This window comes from Tupaia chinensis, unplaced genomic scaffold (assembly GCF_000334495.1).
Source record: "Tupaia chinensis unplaced genomic scaffold, TupChi_1.0 Scaffold000624_1, whole genome shotgun sequence".
Lineage (NCBI taxonomy): Eukaryota > Metazoa > Chordata > Mammalia > Scandentia > Tupaiidae > Tupaia > Tupaia belangeri.
The window spans coordinates 411,920-428,101 of NW_006160144.1; the positions used below are offsets into that span (position 1 = coordinate 411,920).

General features: G+C 34.2%; 1 protein-coding gene across 1 annotated transcript in view; it reads right to left on the reverse strand.

The window, feature by feature from the left end:
• Window positions 1-16,182, reverse strand: part of LOC102485237 (uncharacterized) — a 134,260-nt gene that overhangs the window by 57,768 nt on the left and 60,310 nt on the right. Inside the window, exons 16-23 of the mRNA XM_027775988.1 lie at window positions 15,935-15,988; window positions 15,304-15,408; window positions 14,469-14,522; window positions 13,589-13,693; window positions 12,742-12,795; window positions 11,628-11,732; window positions 3,247-3,300; window positions 1,873-1,977 (exon numbers count right to left, since the gene is read on the reverse strand). Of these exons, the coding sequence (XP_027631789.1) occupies window positions 1,873-1,977; window positions 3,247-3,300; window positions 11,628-11,732; window positions 12,742-12,795; window positions 13,589-13,693; window positions 14,469-14,522; window positions 15,304-15,408; window positions 15,935-15,988 (636 nt within the window). The remainder of the gene's footprint in view (window positions 1-1,872; window positions 1,978-3,246; window positions 3,301-11,627; window positions 11,733-12,741; window positions 12,796-13,588; window positions 13,694-14,468; window positions 14,523-15,303; window positions 15,409-15,934; window positions 15,989-16,182) is intronic.

Consider the following 16,182-nt stretch of genomic DNA (forward strand, 5'->3'; position numbering starts at 1 on the left):
CTGTCTCTCTTGTCTTCTGGCAAGCGCATGCACCCTATAGCAAAAACCTCTCAAAAAAACCCCCAAAATAAACAAAACAAAACAAAACAAACAACAGGGAAGTTTCTCAAAAAATTAAAAGTAAAACTACCATACAACCCAGCAATCTCACTTCTTGGTACATACTTGAAAGAATTAATATCAGAATCTGGAAGAGTTATCTTCACCCCTATGTTCATTGCCTAGTTCACCATAGCCAGATAAGGGGGTTGGGGGGACCCAAATGCCCATAAATAAGTGAATGAATAAAAAAAATGTGGTACATAAACACAGTGGAATATGATTTAGCCTTTCAAAAGACAGAAATCCTTCCTTTTTTATGAAACAAAAATAAACCCAGAGGACTATGCTAAGTGAAATAAGCCAGTCCTAAGACAAAGGCTACATGATCCATATATATGAGGTATCTAAAATCAAACTCATAGAAACAGAAAATAGAATAATGGTTAACAGGCATTTGGGGAAGAGTAAACAGAATTGCTGAGTATAAAGTTTCGGTCATGCAACACGAGTAAGTTCTAATGATCTGTCATACAATATAGTATCTATACCCAACAATATGAATCCTGCCCTTTAAAATATGTTAAGAGGAGAGATCTCATGTCAAGTGTTATTCCAGTAATTTATTTTAAATTTGAGTAATTTCAAATTCTGCCAACAAAAACTGAAGAACAGCAATATTTTGTTTAGATACACACAAAGCACAAAGGAACACAAGGAAATTTTTGGAGGTGTATTTAGTACCTAAATTATGGTGATATTATCATGGATGTATATATATGTCTAAACTATTAGAAACATATATATTAAATATGTGCAATGTTTTGTACATACATTTTATCTCAATAAAGCTTGAAAAACCAGTAGTAGACAAAATGATTAAAGAGATGGATTATAGGGGCCAGCCTGTGGCAGAGCAGTTACTTTGCTGGACTCTCACATGGCTGGCTGCTGTTTGAGTTTCTGGCCCGAAGGCTTGAAACATGCCGGGCATGTGTGCTTGTGTGCCAAAAATTCTGAGAGGAGAATGGAAGAGAAGGGATTGTCGTGTGGCCATTCCCCCCCACCACCCCCTTACTTTCTGTCTCTCCAGTAAGCACACAAGCCCCATAGCAAAAATATCTCAAAAAAATTTAAAAAGAGATGGATTATATTAGTGACATGGGGGAAGAAAGCATATGGTTTTCTCCTCAATAATAACATAAAATAGAGAGAAAATACATAAAAATAATAATCAATGAGGGTGGACTACTATATCCGGAAATATAAGCATACTTATTAAAAGCTATTCACCAGAATATTTAAAAAATATTTTTTCCTGAGAAGACAATTTACATGAAAAGATTCAGATGAATGCTATTTCTTATATTTAATAAAAACATTTATTTTCAAGCTTATTTGTTTCTTTTATGAGCAAGAGAAACAGAGAGGTAATACCCCCATAGCGTCTTGATGCCACAGTTCAACTTCAGTCTCAACCAGACCTGGATCACAGGCATATGAATGCCCAGCGTGCTCGGGAGGTCTCCATACACAACCCATGTGGGTCAGCCTCACAGAGTGTCATGTCTTATTGCTGCACCACCCTCTAGCCCGTTTCTTTTCATTTTAAGACCATCTGTACTACCTTATTTTTTTCTGTGTAAAGCATTATTTTGACTTAAAAACGGGCCACTAGTTAAGTGGCACAGTCAGGATTGCCTATTAAAGCCTACTTAGGTAATTTGTTCTTAAGTTTTCTTGGCTACCCAAATGAGAATTATTTAAGTTCTAATAAAATAAGGACATAGTGCCAACTTCTGTAAAGACTATGCTGCTATGTGAAATACTTACTGTCAACAGGCAGATTTTTCACCAACTCTGAAAGTTCCTTCTCTGTGAGCTCCATCCCCATGCTTTCTAGAACGTCTTTTAGTTCTCTGATATTTGCTTCGCCTCCTTCAAAAGAGACAGAAAAAAAAAAAGGAATTTATGCATTGTCTAGTGACTGAAAAACCTTTTTTAAATTATTTTTTTATTTTATTTTTAGGTTTTTGCTTGAGTGTGCTTGCTGGAGAAAGACAAAAAGAGGCAGTGAGAGGGAAAGTGAGAAATCACCCCCCAAGGGGATGGCCACACCACCTCCCTTCTCCAGTCTTCTCTCGAGATTTAAGGCATGCACACCTATGTACCTGGTGTGATTTACAAGCTGTCAGGTCTGGGACTCAAACCATAGTCAGCCATGTGGGAGTCCAGTGCCTTAACCACCATGCCACCTGCTGGCCCATAGAAAATATTTTTAAAAAATTATCTATCACTGGGACTAGCAGATGATGTGGATATTAAGGTGGCTGGATCCCACATAATTGACTGTCTGGTTTAAGTCCTAGACTCGGGGGCTTGAAAACACACTGGGTATGCATGCCTGTGTACCCAAAATCCTGAGAGGAGAAAGGGAGAGAAGGGATGTAGAAAGACAATCCATTATGAGGGGATGCTTTCTCACTTTTTCTCTCTGTCTCTGTCCCTGTCTGTCTCCAGCAATTGCATGCGCTCTATAGCAAAAAAAAAAAAAAAAAAAAAAAAAATTAAATAATTATGACTAATCAATATTAACCTCAACTGCCAGATAAACACAGGCAGAAAGAAGATCATTCAGTTAATGGGATTCAGAGAAAGAGGATTTTTTCCCTTAATCTTAGTAAATTCATTTATTTCATAATGATATACTCAAGCATAACACACAAAACAAAGTATATAAGCTTTTTAAAATTTTTAGTTTTTTATTATTTCTAAAAACATATTTTAACTATTACAATCTGTGTAATCTTCCAAAGTTAACTTCAGCATCATTTTGTTTTGTTTTAATCAATCTAAAAAATTCTTTAATTATGTAATGACCTTGTTATCACCCAAATTATGAAACTGCCTGTATCTCTACAGAAACGTCACTTCACAATTTACTGTGCTATCTGTAATTATTTTTAATGCATAAAGTAGCAAGCCATACTACTGGAAAATATTGCAGAGTATAAAATATTACTATTAACAAAGAGCACTTAAGATTTATTCATAAAATGTAGATAATACAAAGTGCAATTTTATTTTTTTTCTAAGTGCAGTTTTGTACTATTAGTCACAAATAAGAATAAAAGAGAATAAACAACAACGAAATAATAAATAGTATTAAGACTTAGAGTCTTGGACTTATAGCAACCCATTTCTCACCTGTGACATTTTTCACTCCATCCATCAATTCATTGAGATTAACCTTCCCAGTAGCTGTAAGAAAAGATATGATTAAAACACAATCAATGTCACAGACACAGAAAATGTCTAAATAAAATAAAATAGATTCCATCCCAAGTAAATTCTCTATTTTTTAATTGTTCTTTAGTTTTAATGACTACATTTTAGGGATTTATAGTATATTAGTAGAAGGCACTCTGTTCCTGGTAACAGAGTGTAGTCAAGGGGAAATGTGCTCATTTCTAGCTTGGAAGTCATCTTGTCTTATAAGTGTATTATAGTTAGATAGTGACTCTTGTCAGATTGATTGAGTCACACTTCCACCACAGCTAGAAATTTCAGCTAGGGATTTTTTAAGAAATTAGAAAGAAATGAATTTATTTATTTTTCCTTCTTTCCTGAAGTTCTTTAACATATTATGGCTATCTTAGAATGATTTTCCACTCTTTATCTCTTAATTTATCTCTTCATTCATTCACTCATTCAATAATTTACCTGTCTATCCATTAAGTATGTGTTGCAAACCTACTGTGTACTGTTCACAAGACCAAGGCAATGGGCTTTGAAAGATGAGTAAGACACTCTTCACCACCAAGGTCAGAGGTTAGATTTGGAGTCTGATATAAAGTTTTGTGAAAACAGTCAACTGTGTTGGGTACACCTAACTGCAATCCCAGGAAGTCAGATAAGACATCTTTAAAGGGGTATATTTTGAGCAAGAGGAGAAATTACGTGGATAAAAAATGAGAGACAACTTAAGAAATAAAAGAAAGGCATCCTGAATAATGCTGGGTTAAAAAATTTACATAGTCATTCTAAATATCTTAATATCATGTCCTGTATTTAGATACAGAGTATAATAAATAGGCAATTGAATAATACATAAGTAAAATGATGGCAAAGGATTCTGTGAACAATTGTATGCCAATGAATTAGATAATCTAGATAAAATTGACACAAATTACTGAAATCAAAGCAAGAAATAGAAAATCCAAATAGACCCACAGGAAGTAAAGACATTGAATTAATAATCAAAAAACTTCTCACGAATAAATTCCAGGACAATGCTTCATTGGTGAATTCAACCAAATATTTAAAGAAAAATTAATCCCTTCACAAACTCCTCAAAATAGAGAAGACAACAGAACACTCCTCTGGTCTATGAGGCTAGTTTTACTGAGAGAACAAGACTAAACAAAGGCATCACAAAAATAGAAACTAAAGGGCAATATTCCTTATGAATTTAGATTTATAAATTCTAAACCAATATTAATAAACTAAATCTAGCAATATATAAAAAGACAAGTGGGATATATCCTAGAAATGTAAGGTTGGTTCAACATATGAATATTAATCAGTGTAATACACCATGTTAATAAAATACAAAAACCACAAGATCATCCAAATAGAAGCAGCATTTGATGAAATTCAACACCCTTTTATAATAAAAACACATAATTAAAGACACTCAACAAAGTGTTTTAGGAATGAATGTAATAAAAAAAAGTTTGAAGCTTGTATTGTGAAAACTACAAAACATTGCTGAAAAAAATTAAAGACACTCTAAATAAATCAAAGAAAAATAAATATATCATAACAATATTCCAAAGATTAATCTAAAGATGCAACACAATGCTTACCAACATCCCAGCTAGCTTTCTTGCAGAAATAGACAAGCTTATTCTACAATTATATAAAAACTCAGAATAACCAACACAATCTTGACAAGTTGGGGAATTCACATTTCTGATTTCAAAACTTACTATACATCTCCATTAATCAATATACTATATGTATTTTAAAGCATTCCCCAGAAAAGCATTCCCAATGCTTATTAATACTATATTACATCTAAGTCTGGGCATCATGGACTCCAGTCTGTCTACAGATATATTAATAGACTATAATAGATAGCCCTGATCTGAAAAATTGGACAATGTTTTACTAATAACTGTCCTAAGAAAATATTGTTTATGAGTGCCCAGACAGTAGTCTTTATTTTTAAAATTACTTATTTCTTTAATTTTATCTATTATTATTTTTAATTTGAAATATGGCACATGCACTCACCAGAGAGAATTGAGAGAGGAATCAACAGATGGCATAATGCTTACATTGTTGGATTCCCATGTAGTTGACTGCAGTTTGAGTCCCAGACCAGATGGTTTGAAACTCACACTGGGAGTGTGTGCACATGTGCCCAAAATCCCAATAAGAGAATGGAGGAGAGGGGAATGCGGCATGACCATCCTTGCTGGGAGTTGGGGAATGGTGTTTGATTTCTTGCTCTTTGTCTCTCTCTCTCTTTCTGGCAAGTGCACATGCTCTATAGCAAAAAATCTCTCTAAAAATAAATAAATAAATAAAAAGAGAATCAAGAAATAGAGAAAGTAGGTTGCCAGGTCTGGGACTCAAACTGCAATGGCCATGTGGGAGTCCAGCACCCTAATTACCATGCCACCTACCAGCCCTGACAATAGTGTTAAAATACATGTTCCCACTGAAAGAAACCATGGTCTTTTGAAGAGATGGCTGAGTCCAGTTTTGGAATCAATTGAGCCTGAAACAAAGTAGCAAGGAAGCTTGGTAAGGCTATTAGTATTCTGTTAAATGATTTTGAATCCAACTAGGAGATTACACTGCCCAAAGATATACTATTAGAGCTTCACTAAAAACAAAACAAAACAAAACAAACAAACAAACGAACAAAAAACTGGATTAAGCTGAAACCTACAAAATATCTTTAAATCCATGAATTCATAGAGATGCATTCTTTCTTTTTTTAGAAAGATTTTTACTATGTGCACTCACTGGAGAGACAGAGTGAGAGACAGTGAGAAATCACTCCCTAAGGGGAATGGCCGCACCACAATCCCTTCTTCTCTGTGTCTGGAACTCAAACTATAGTCAGCCATGTGGGAGTCCAGGGCCTTAATATAGTAGAAAACAATTATTTTGAAAATTAATAAATATTAGGTTGTCAAATGATATTTTTTTCTATGCAAAAATGTGTCATGACTTTCCCTATGACCCAAGAGAGTGAATGAAGCATTTAATCTATCTTCCCTTTGTAAATGATAACAGTAGGAAATAAAGTGTAGATGAGGGAAGAAACTGGTAATAAATTAAAAAAGAAATGGAATGGGCTGGCAGGATAGAGGTTAAGGGAGCCAAGTCTCACATGGCCGACTGTGGTTCAAATCTCAGCTCCAGCAGCTTTAAAAACATGCTGGGTACATGTGTCTCTGTGTATCCCAAATCCTGACAGGATAGAGAAATGGGGAGAAAAGGACGGTGGTGTGACCTTGCCACACCGGGGTTTTTCTCTTTCTGGTGAGTGCCCGTGTCCTCTGACAATAAGAAAATAACAACAACAACGAAATGCCAATAGGTATATAAAAAGGTTCTCAACATTGCTAAACAACAGAGAAATCCAAATTAAAACCACTATGAGACATCACTTTGCAAATGTTTGGATGGCTATTATCAAAACACCAGAGATAAAATATGTCGGAAAAGATATGGAGAAATGGATCCCTGGTACACTGTGCAAATGTAGATTGGTGAAGCTATTATAAAATACAATATGGAGGGGCTGACAGGAGGGGTGGCATGGTCGTTAAGGTGCTGGACTCCCACTTGGCTGATCATGGTTTGGACCTCGCAGCTTGCTTTCTTTTCTCACTTTCTCTCTCTCTCACTTTCTGGGGTCAGATTTAAAGTAATAATAATTTTAAAAAATTGAATAAATCCTTAAAAATATAATACAATACAATATGGAGGTTTCTAAAGAAATTAAAAATAGAACTACTGTATGAACCAACAATTCCTCTTCTAGGTATATATTCAGAAGAGATGAAATCAATATATCTAAAAGACAAAAGTAAAAGATGTTCACTCCTATGTCTATTGCAGCATTATTATTATTATTATTATTAATTTTAACTCACAGGCAATCCCCTCTCCTTTGACACTGTGTTATTTGTCCTGGAAGTTAGCACATACGATTTTGTTTATGTGATAACGCCTGTTCAGATGTTGCTCAAAAACATGTTCCTGAATTAACCCACTTACTATAGTTTCATGCTTGTGACCTTAATTTAAATTTTGTGCATAATTAATAAGTGTAGTCTTATCAAATATTATGGTTGCATTTTGTTGTTGTTGCCATAGGACCCATGCATTCACCAGAAGGACACAGAGAGAGGGAGAGAGAGAAAGTAAGAAAGCAACTCATGGGACATGGTCATGCCACAGTATCTTCACCTTCACTTCTTTCAGAATTTTTGGCACACACACACACACATATGCCCAATGTGTTTTTTCAAACCACCAGGTTCAAGATGCAATTGCTCAGTCATGTGGAATCCAGCTGCCTTAACTGCCAGGCTATGGGATGGCCTGATTAATTATGTTTTAATATTTGTTTTGAGGTTTCCTCATAATTTTTTAGGAGCTAGCTAACATTCCCAGTCACTTTTATATCTTTAAGATAATAAGCTCATATTGGACATTTTGCTTCTTTATGAGACCACCTGATAGTGGAGATGAAATTCAACATCTGCCTCTGTAATACTCTCTGTAAGTTATACAGCCAAATGGTTGAAGAGTTACAAAATATAAAGTCACTGGCAACCAGAAAAGATTATGGAAGTTCTAGGACCAGTATTTGGCATAATGCTTACATTGTTGGATTCCCATGTAGTTGACTGCAGTTTGAGTCCCAGACCAGATGGTTTGAAACTCACACTGGGAGTGTGTGCACATGTGCCCAAAATCCCAATAAGAGAATGGAGGAGAGGGGAATGCGGCATGACCATCCTTGCTGGGAGTTGGGGAATGGTGTTTGATTTCTTGCTCTTTGTCTCTCTCTCTCTTTCTGGCAAGTGCACATGCTCTATAGCAAAAAATCTCTCTAAAAATAAATAAATAAATAAAAAGAGAATCAAGAAATAGAGAAAGTAGGTTGCCAGGTCTGGGACTCAAACTGCAATGGCCATGTGGGAGTCCAGCACCCTAATTACCATGCCACCTACCAGCCCTGACAATAGTGTTAAAATACATGTTCCCACTGAAAGAAACCATGGTCTTTTGAAGAGATGGCTGAGTCCAGTTTTGGAATCAATTGAGCCTGAAACAAAGTAGCAAGGAAGCTTGGTAAGGCTATTAGTATTCTGTTAAATGATTTTGAATCCAACTAGGAGATTACACTGCCCAAAGATATACTATTAGAGCTTCACTAAAAACAAAACAAAACAAAACAAACAAACAAACGAACAAAAAACTGGATTAAGCTGAAACCTACAAAATATCTTTAAATCCATGAATTCATAGAGATGCATTCTTTCTTTTTTTAGAAAGATTTTTACTATGTGCACTCACTGGAGAGACAGAGTGAGAGACAGTGAGAAATCACTCCCTAAGGGGAATGGCCGCACCACAATCCCTTCTTCTCTGTGTCTGGAACTCAAACTATAGTCAGCCATGTGGGAGTCCAGGGCCTTAATATAGTAGAAAACAATTATTTTGAAAATTAATAAATATTAGGTTGTCAAATGATATTTTTTTCTATGCAAAAATGTGTCATGACTTTCCCTATGACCCAAGAGAGTGAATGAAGCATTTAATCTATCTTCCCTTTGTAAATGATAACAGTAGGAAATAAAGTGTAGATGAGGGAAGAAACTGGTAATAAATTAAAAAAGAAATGGAATGGGCTGGCAGGATAGAGGTTAAGGGAGCCAAGTCTCACATGGCCGACTGTGGTTCAAATCTCAGCTCCAGCAGCTTTAAAAACATGCTGGGTACATGTGTCTCTGTGTATCCCAAATCCTGACAGGATAGAGAAATGGGGAGAAAAGGACGGTGGTGTGACCTTGCCACACCGGGGTTTTTCTCTTTCTGGTGAGTGCCCGTGTCCTCTGACAATAAGAAAATAACAACAACAACGAAATGCCAATAGGTATATAAAAAGGTTCTCAACATTGCTAAACAACAGAGAAATCCAAATTAAAACCACTATGAGACATCACTTTGCAAATGTTTGGATGGCTATTATCAAAACACCAGAGATAAAATATGTCGGAAAAGATATGGAGAAATGGATCCCTGGTACACTGTGCAAATGTAGATTGGTGAAGCTATTATAAAATACAATATGGAGGGGCTGACAGGAGGGGTGGCATGGTCGTTAAGGTGCTGGACTCCCACTTGGCTGATCATGGTTTGGACCTCGCAGCTTGCTTTCTTTTCTCACTTTCTCTCTCTCTCACTTTCTGGGGTCAGATTTAAAGTAATAATAATTTTAAAAAATTGAATAAATCCTTAAAAATATAATACAATACAATATGGAGGTTTCTAAAGAAATTAAAAATAGAACTACTGTATGAACCAACAATTCCTCTTCTAGGTATATATTCAGAAGAGATGAAATCAATATATCTAAAAGACAAAAGTAAAAGATGTTCACTCCTATGTCTATTGCAGCATTATTATTATTATTATTATTATTATTATTATTATTATTATTATTATTATTATTATTATTATTATTATTATTATTATTATTATTATTATTATTATTATTATTATTATTATTATTATTATTATTATTTGGAGAGGTTTTTGCTATAGGGCGTGTGCGCTCGCCAGACAGACAGAGAGAGACATAGAGACAGAAAGCGAGAAATCACCCCCCGGGGGGATGGTCAAGTCGCAATCCCATCTCCTCCATTCTCCTCTCAGGATCTTGGGCGCGCACGCACACGCGTCTGGTGTGAGTTTTAAGCCACCAGGTCCAGGACGCGAACTGCAGTCGACTACGTGGGAGTCCAGCGACATAGCCATTATGCTAACTGCTGGTTCCCACAGCATTAATTATAATAGCCAAGCTATGGATGCAATGAAAGTGTCTGTCAACAGATGAATAGGTAAAGAAATTAAGGTATTAATATATACAGTGGAACATTATTCAGCCTTAAAAAAGAGAGATCACGCTTTTTAACACAGATAAAACTTGAGGATATTGTGCTAAGTGAAATAAGCCAAACATAGAAAGAAAAATATTACATGATCTAACTTATATGTGGAATCTAAAAAAAAATGAAATATACAAAGATAGAGAATAAAACAGTGGTAACCAGAAGCAGGAGGAAAAATAAAGAGTTGCAGGACAAAGAATATAAAGTAACAGATAGGTACAGTGAACAAGTCTAGGGATCTAATGTATAACACGTGGATTACAGTTAATAAAATGGTATTAGGTATTTTTGTTAAGTAAGTAGATTTTAGCTGCTCCATCACAAAAAAAGTAAATATGTGAGATGACAGGCTAATTTGATTCACTATGTTAACCATTTTACTATCAATCTGTATGCCATAACTTCATGCTGTAAACCTCAAATATATATAGTAAAATATATTTAAATAAAAAGAGTAGAAATGGGCTTAAGAAATATTTGGTAGTCTAAGGTAATTAATTGGATACAGAATTTTGGAATAGTGATGAGGTAGGATAAAGTAAGAATCAGTTCTAGAAGATGTGGAATATGTAAGACAAAGGAAATTGCATTTTGGACAGTTGTTTGGGATGACTAAAATACATATGCCTTACAAGATTTAGGATTAAATAGTCTGAAGGCCAGAGGAACAAACTAGAAAGAAGATAAATTCATAAATCTTAAGTAAATAGATATTATTAAAAAGTAAGAGTTTATAAAATCACCCAGGGAGAACATATAAAATTAAAAGAGCAAATGAGCTCTTTTTATATTAGTTAGGAATGAAGGATTAGTGAGGATATAGTCACTTTTAAATTTAATGTGTACAATTTTTATCCTATGTTCTATTTCCTGGAAAAATATCTTGGATCCTCTGAAAATAATGAACATAACACACAGTAGCAACAATGAAACACACTGATAATTTTAAATATTTTTAATGAAGCAGAATTTTCACCATGTATATGTATATCAAAATATCATATTGTATACCTAAAATATATACAACAAAAAATGAAGCAGGATTTTTGAAAGAATGATTTTATTTATCATTATCATTTTTTTTTTATTTGACTAGACTGAAGCAGAGACAGAAAGAGAGAGAGGAAAAGAGAAAAAGCAAGCCACCAGGTTCAGGACTCAAATTGTACTGGGCCATGCAGAGGTCCAGTGCCTTAGCCATCTCACCATCTGCTGGCCTGAAGTAGAATTTCTTTTTTTTTTGTACTTCAGGAATTGGTTCCATCCTAAGGTACTCAAATTTATTTTTGACATCAAATAATCATTATTTCAAAAATTTTCACATAAAAGTTTACAAGCAAGAGGTTTGTAGAAAGACATAGTCATAGCCAAAGTGCTCACCATTAACTGGTAAATTATCTGCTAGGCGGTCAAATTCTTTTTCTGTGAGCTTGATTCCCATGTTACCTAGAACATCATCCACTTTGCTTCTTTTAACTTTTCCTCCTTAGAAAAAAGACAGAGTGAGAAAAATTACATATATGCTAATTTCATATTATTATATTAAAATATCTTATTAGTAAAATTTTTAAAAATCAGAGTAAGGGGGGACCAGCAGTTAGCATAATGGCTATGTCGTTGGACTCCCATGTAGTCAATTGCAGTTCAAGTCCCAGACCCGGTGGTTTAAGCTAATGCTGGGCACATATGCATGAGTGCCTAAGATCCTGAGAGAAGAATAGAGGAGAATTGCAGTGTGGCCATCCCCCCTGGGGGGTGATTGCTTGCTTTCTGTTTCTCTGTCTCTCTCTGTCTCTCTGGCGAGTGCACACGCCCTATAGCACAAACCTCTCCAAAAAAAAAAAAAAAAAAAAATCAGAGTAAGGTAAAGTACAATCCCTTTGTCAGTACTATTAATACTACTTATAAACATTAATAATTAACTTTAGATGAACATTGTATTAAAAAACATTAAACTTTATCTTGGTGAAACTATTAATGTATACCCAGGAAATCGTTTATAGAAGATTTCTCACCTAAATCCAAAGACACTTATCGAATGTAGAGGAGAGAGGAATTTTCGAGAATTTCCTCTTGCCAGAAAATTAGTACCAGTTTCCAGTGTAACTTTGAAATTACTCTACACATGATTTACTCATGTATGAAAACAGTTTAGGAGTAAAGAGCACTTTAAAATAGACAGTTGTATTAACAAAAAAGAATATATACTTATGTCTTTACACTACTAAAGATGATGTAGAAAGGACTTAAGTTTAAAACGTTCTGAAGCTTAAGCATAAGTAAATGTAGGCTGGGAGTGCATGGAGAAGAAAATAAAACCTAAAAACTACTATGAGATTTTTTTATAAGATAAAAAAATCAGGACATTATATAGGAAAATACATTTAAAATGACAGGAGCTAAATTTAAAAATTAATTAATAGAAAGGGTGGCTTGCTAGTTAGCTTTGATAATATAATTCTAAACCTTAAATCTCACATTACTTGTTACTTACCTTTAAAAGACTTCATACCATCAAACAATCGATTTTTATATATTTTCCCAGAAGCTACAATGCAAAGTACATTTTATGTCAAACAAAATGTGATGCAGAGGGTAATAGAGAGGTACATATATTCTATAATTTCAGGAAGAATTTGTGTTATTTACCAAATAAATATATTCCCATCTTATCCTCCAATAAAAAATAAAAAAAGAAGATTGGAAATGAAAACTATGACAAATTATTCAATTTTAAACACGTAACAGACTACTATGTTGATGTTTGTTTTTTCCTTTGACCTCTCTCATACAATTCTCCACCCATCATTTTTCTTCATTTCTTTCTTAGTGTAGTTTTGTTTGTTTGTTTGTTTGTTTGTTTGGCTAGAGCAAATGACACTAAAACTTTTACTTAGTCCCTAATGGCCCCTGTTAAAAGGAGCAAAAGGGGGTCAGCCAGTGACATGGTGGTTGGGCAGCTTGGTCCTACATGGTGGTGGTGGGGGGAGTTACATGGCTCGAGTCCAGGACCTTGTGACTTGAGAAACATGCTGGGCAAGTGTGCGTGCATGCTCAAAACCCTGAGGGAAGAATGGAGGAGAAGGGGTTAGGGCATGGCCATCTTTCCTGTGAGGGTATTTTCTCACTTTCCCTCTTTCTTTCTAGCTAGTGTTCATGCCCTATGGCAAATTTTTATTTTTTGAAAATGAGCAAAAGGGTATTTATGTAACTTAAACTTTATTATCCTAATAGTTTAGAGTATCTTTTTAAAATGCCAAGCAAAGAATAATTAAAAACCTCTCTCATTGCCCCATAAAATTAAGTCCTCTGGAAGGCAAGAAAGCCATGTAATAGCTTACCGTCAACTGGCAGCTTACTTATTAACTTCATTTGTTCTTTATTTGTTAGCTCAACTCCCATGTTGCTCAAAAATTCAGGTATATGTTGCACATCAATCTTTTGCCCTGTGAAAAATGTAAAATGTTATTATTAAAGAATTTTATAGAATAACTATTTCAAACAACAATGTAATAATGTTAAACAAGTTTCTTCCTAATTTAAGAAAGTTCAAAAACATAGTGACTATATATACATATATATTGGGTCATTGGAAAAGCCACAATGTTTTTCTATGCAAAAATGCATCATGACTGTTCCGATGACCCATATATGTGTGTGTACACACACGCGCGCGCGCACACACAGACACACACACACACACACACAGACTCTAGAGGAATAATATATAAAATATATTTTTTTGTTTAAAAAATTCTGAAAAGTATGATTTCTTATTCTGAGGATGACTCAAAGTAGAGGAAAGTAACTTTTACCTATGTAAGTGGTTAAGAGAAATATTAGAATTAATTTGTTTATGCATTTTACCAGAGAGTAGTACATATTTTTTATTTTGTTCTGAATTATGCTATTTGTTCTTGATACTGACAATAAAAAAGTTATTTTGCATTACTTGATCTATTCTGATTTGAGAGTCTTTTAATTATGTGTCAGGGAATGATACTGTTAAAACCTCAAGAAAACTTAAAGTTGTTGGTAATTTATAGATATTTAGTATTATATATAAAAGCAAACTGTAGGATATTAGAAGCACTTGTTTTAATAGAAACTGTTAAAAGGTAAAGTTTATAAATCAAGAACAGAATTTTAGGAAATGTTATTTAAAACTACACTACTGCACAAAGACTGAGGGTCTTGTTTACATAGCAACTTCTAACTCACCTGTAAAAGCTTTTAATCCACTAAACAACTTTCTCATCGCAACTTTCCCATTGACTATAAAAGAAATGCAAATAATAAAAAGAAATATTCATGAGACTTAAGAATAATATGAAAAGAAAAGATTCTAACACTATTTATGTCAGTAATGGTCTCTACTTCTTTTCTCTCTTTCTCTCTCTCTCTCTCTCTCTCTTTTTTTTTTCTCCTAGGTTTTTGCCATAGGGCATGTGTGCTCACAGGAGAGAGACAGAGAGAAGGAAAATGAGAAACCATCCCCTGGGGGAATGGCCACACCACAGTCCCTTCTCCTGTGTTTTCCTCTCAGGATTATTGGCACACATACACATATGACCAGTGTGATTTTCAAGCTACTGGATCTGAGGTTTGAACTGCAGTTGGCCGTGTGGGGATCCAGCACCTTAATAACCATTCTACCTGCTACCCTGCAGAAATTATCATTTTGAAGGATTACAGGTAGCATTTAAATCATTCTCCACCCTTAACATTCTTTCTCACTGTCATTTTCTATATATATTTTGCTCTAACTTTTAATTTTGTTGTGTTTTCACTCTTCATTATTTTTTTTTCTTTCCTCTATGTTGCTGATCTGGTAGTGAACCAGAAGAAATCTCAATCTTTGCTTAGGATTTAGGTGAAATAAATTGCATTGTGAACTCATGAAAATGATATAAAAGACAAAAATTAGTCACTCATTGCCTTCTAGACTCTTTTGTACTTGAAAAAATGACTACCTATGCCTAATAAACATTTAGTCTATGATTCTACAAAAATCCCAGATTTTCCTGAATAATTTAAAAATATCTTAAATGCTTACCATCACTGGGCAGGTTGCATTGTAGATCCTTAATTTCTTCTTTTGTTAGGCTCCATCCCATGTGTTTTAAAATTAAATCAAGTTTATTGACATCAATAATCCCTCCTTGGAAAAACAAGAGGAATGTGAGTAAGATCTGATACTCCAAAGTTCTTAATTTCTGTATATTAAAGGTCATAATTTTCAGGGGGAATGTCTAGACTCCATAAGACAAAAAAGGTCAATAATAGAGTTAAAAACAGAACCTCTTTGCTCAGTTACACAGTGGTAACAGAATTATCAAATATAAATTTTAAGTCACTGTTTAATAGTTCATAGCAGTGAAAAAGTAAAATTGAATTATTTCACTAATAAGTGGGCTCATCTTTATAAAATCAATGCTCTCAACTCATAAATTCCCTCAGTAATTTCCCTGTTCAGACACAGACTTTGCTATTTTCATTTTTGCCAAATATGGGGAAAAAATTTAAACCCAATATGGCTATACTTTGCTAACAAAATTACCTACATAGGAAGATGGGGATGGCATCAATACTTAAGTCAATTGGTCTAAGAGTCATAATTTAATATCTAGGAAATAGTATATTTATGTCTTAGATTCTTCTAGTTTTTCTTCATGTTTTTCACTTACCATCAAGAGACTTCAAACCATCCAGTAATCTATTCTTATAGACTTTTCCATTAGCTATAAAAAACATAAATCAGGCCATACACAAGTAAGTGATACAGAAGTTTACCAAGGCAGCAAAAGTCATAATTCAATGCAAAGAGGATTTTTAAAGTTTCCTAGAAAATTCCCAAGTTATTTTTAAGTTTAAAAAATGAAATGCCATCAATATGTTCACTTTATCCAATTGTTTGCACCTAAGAATGTTAATG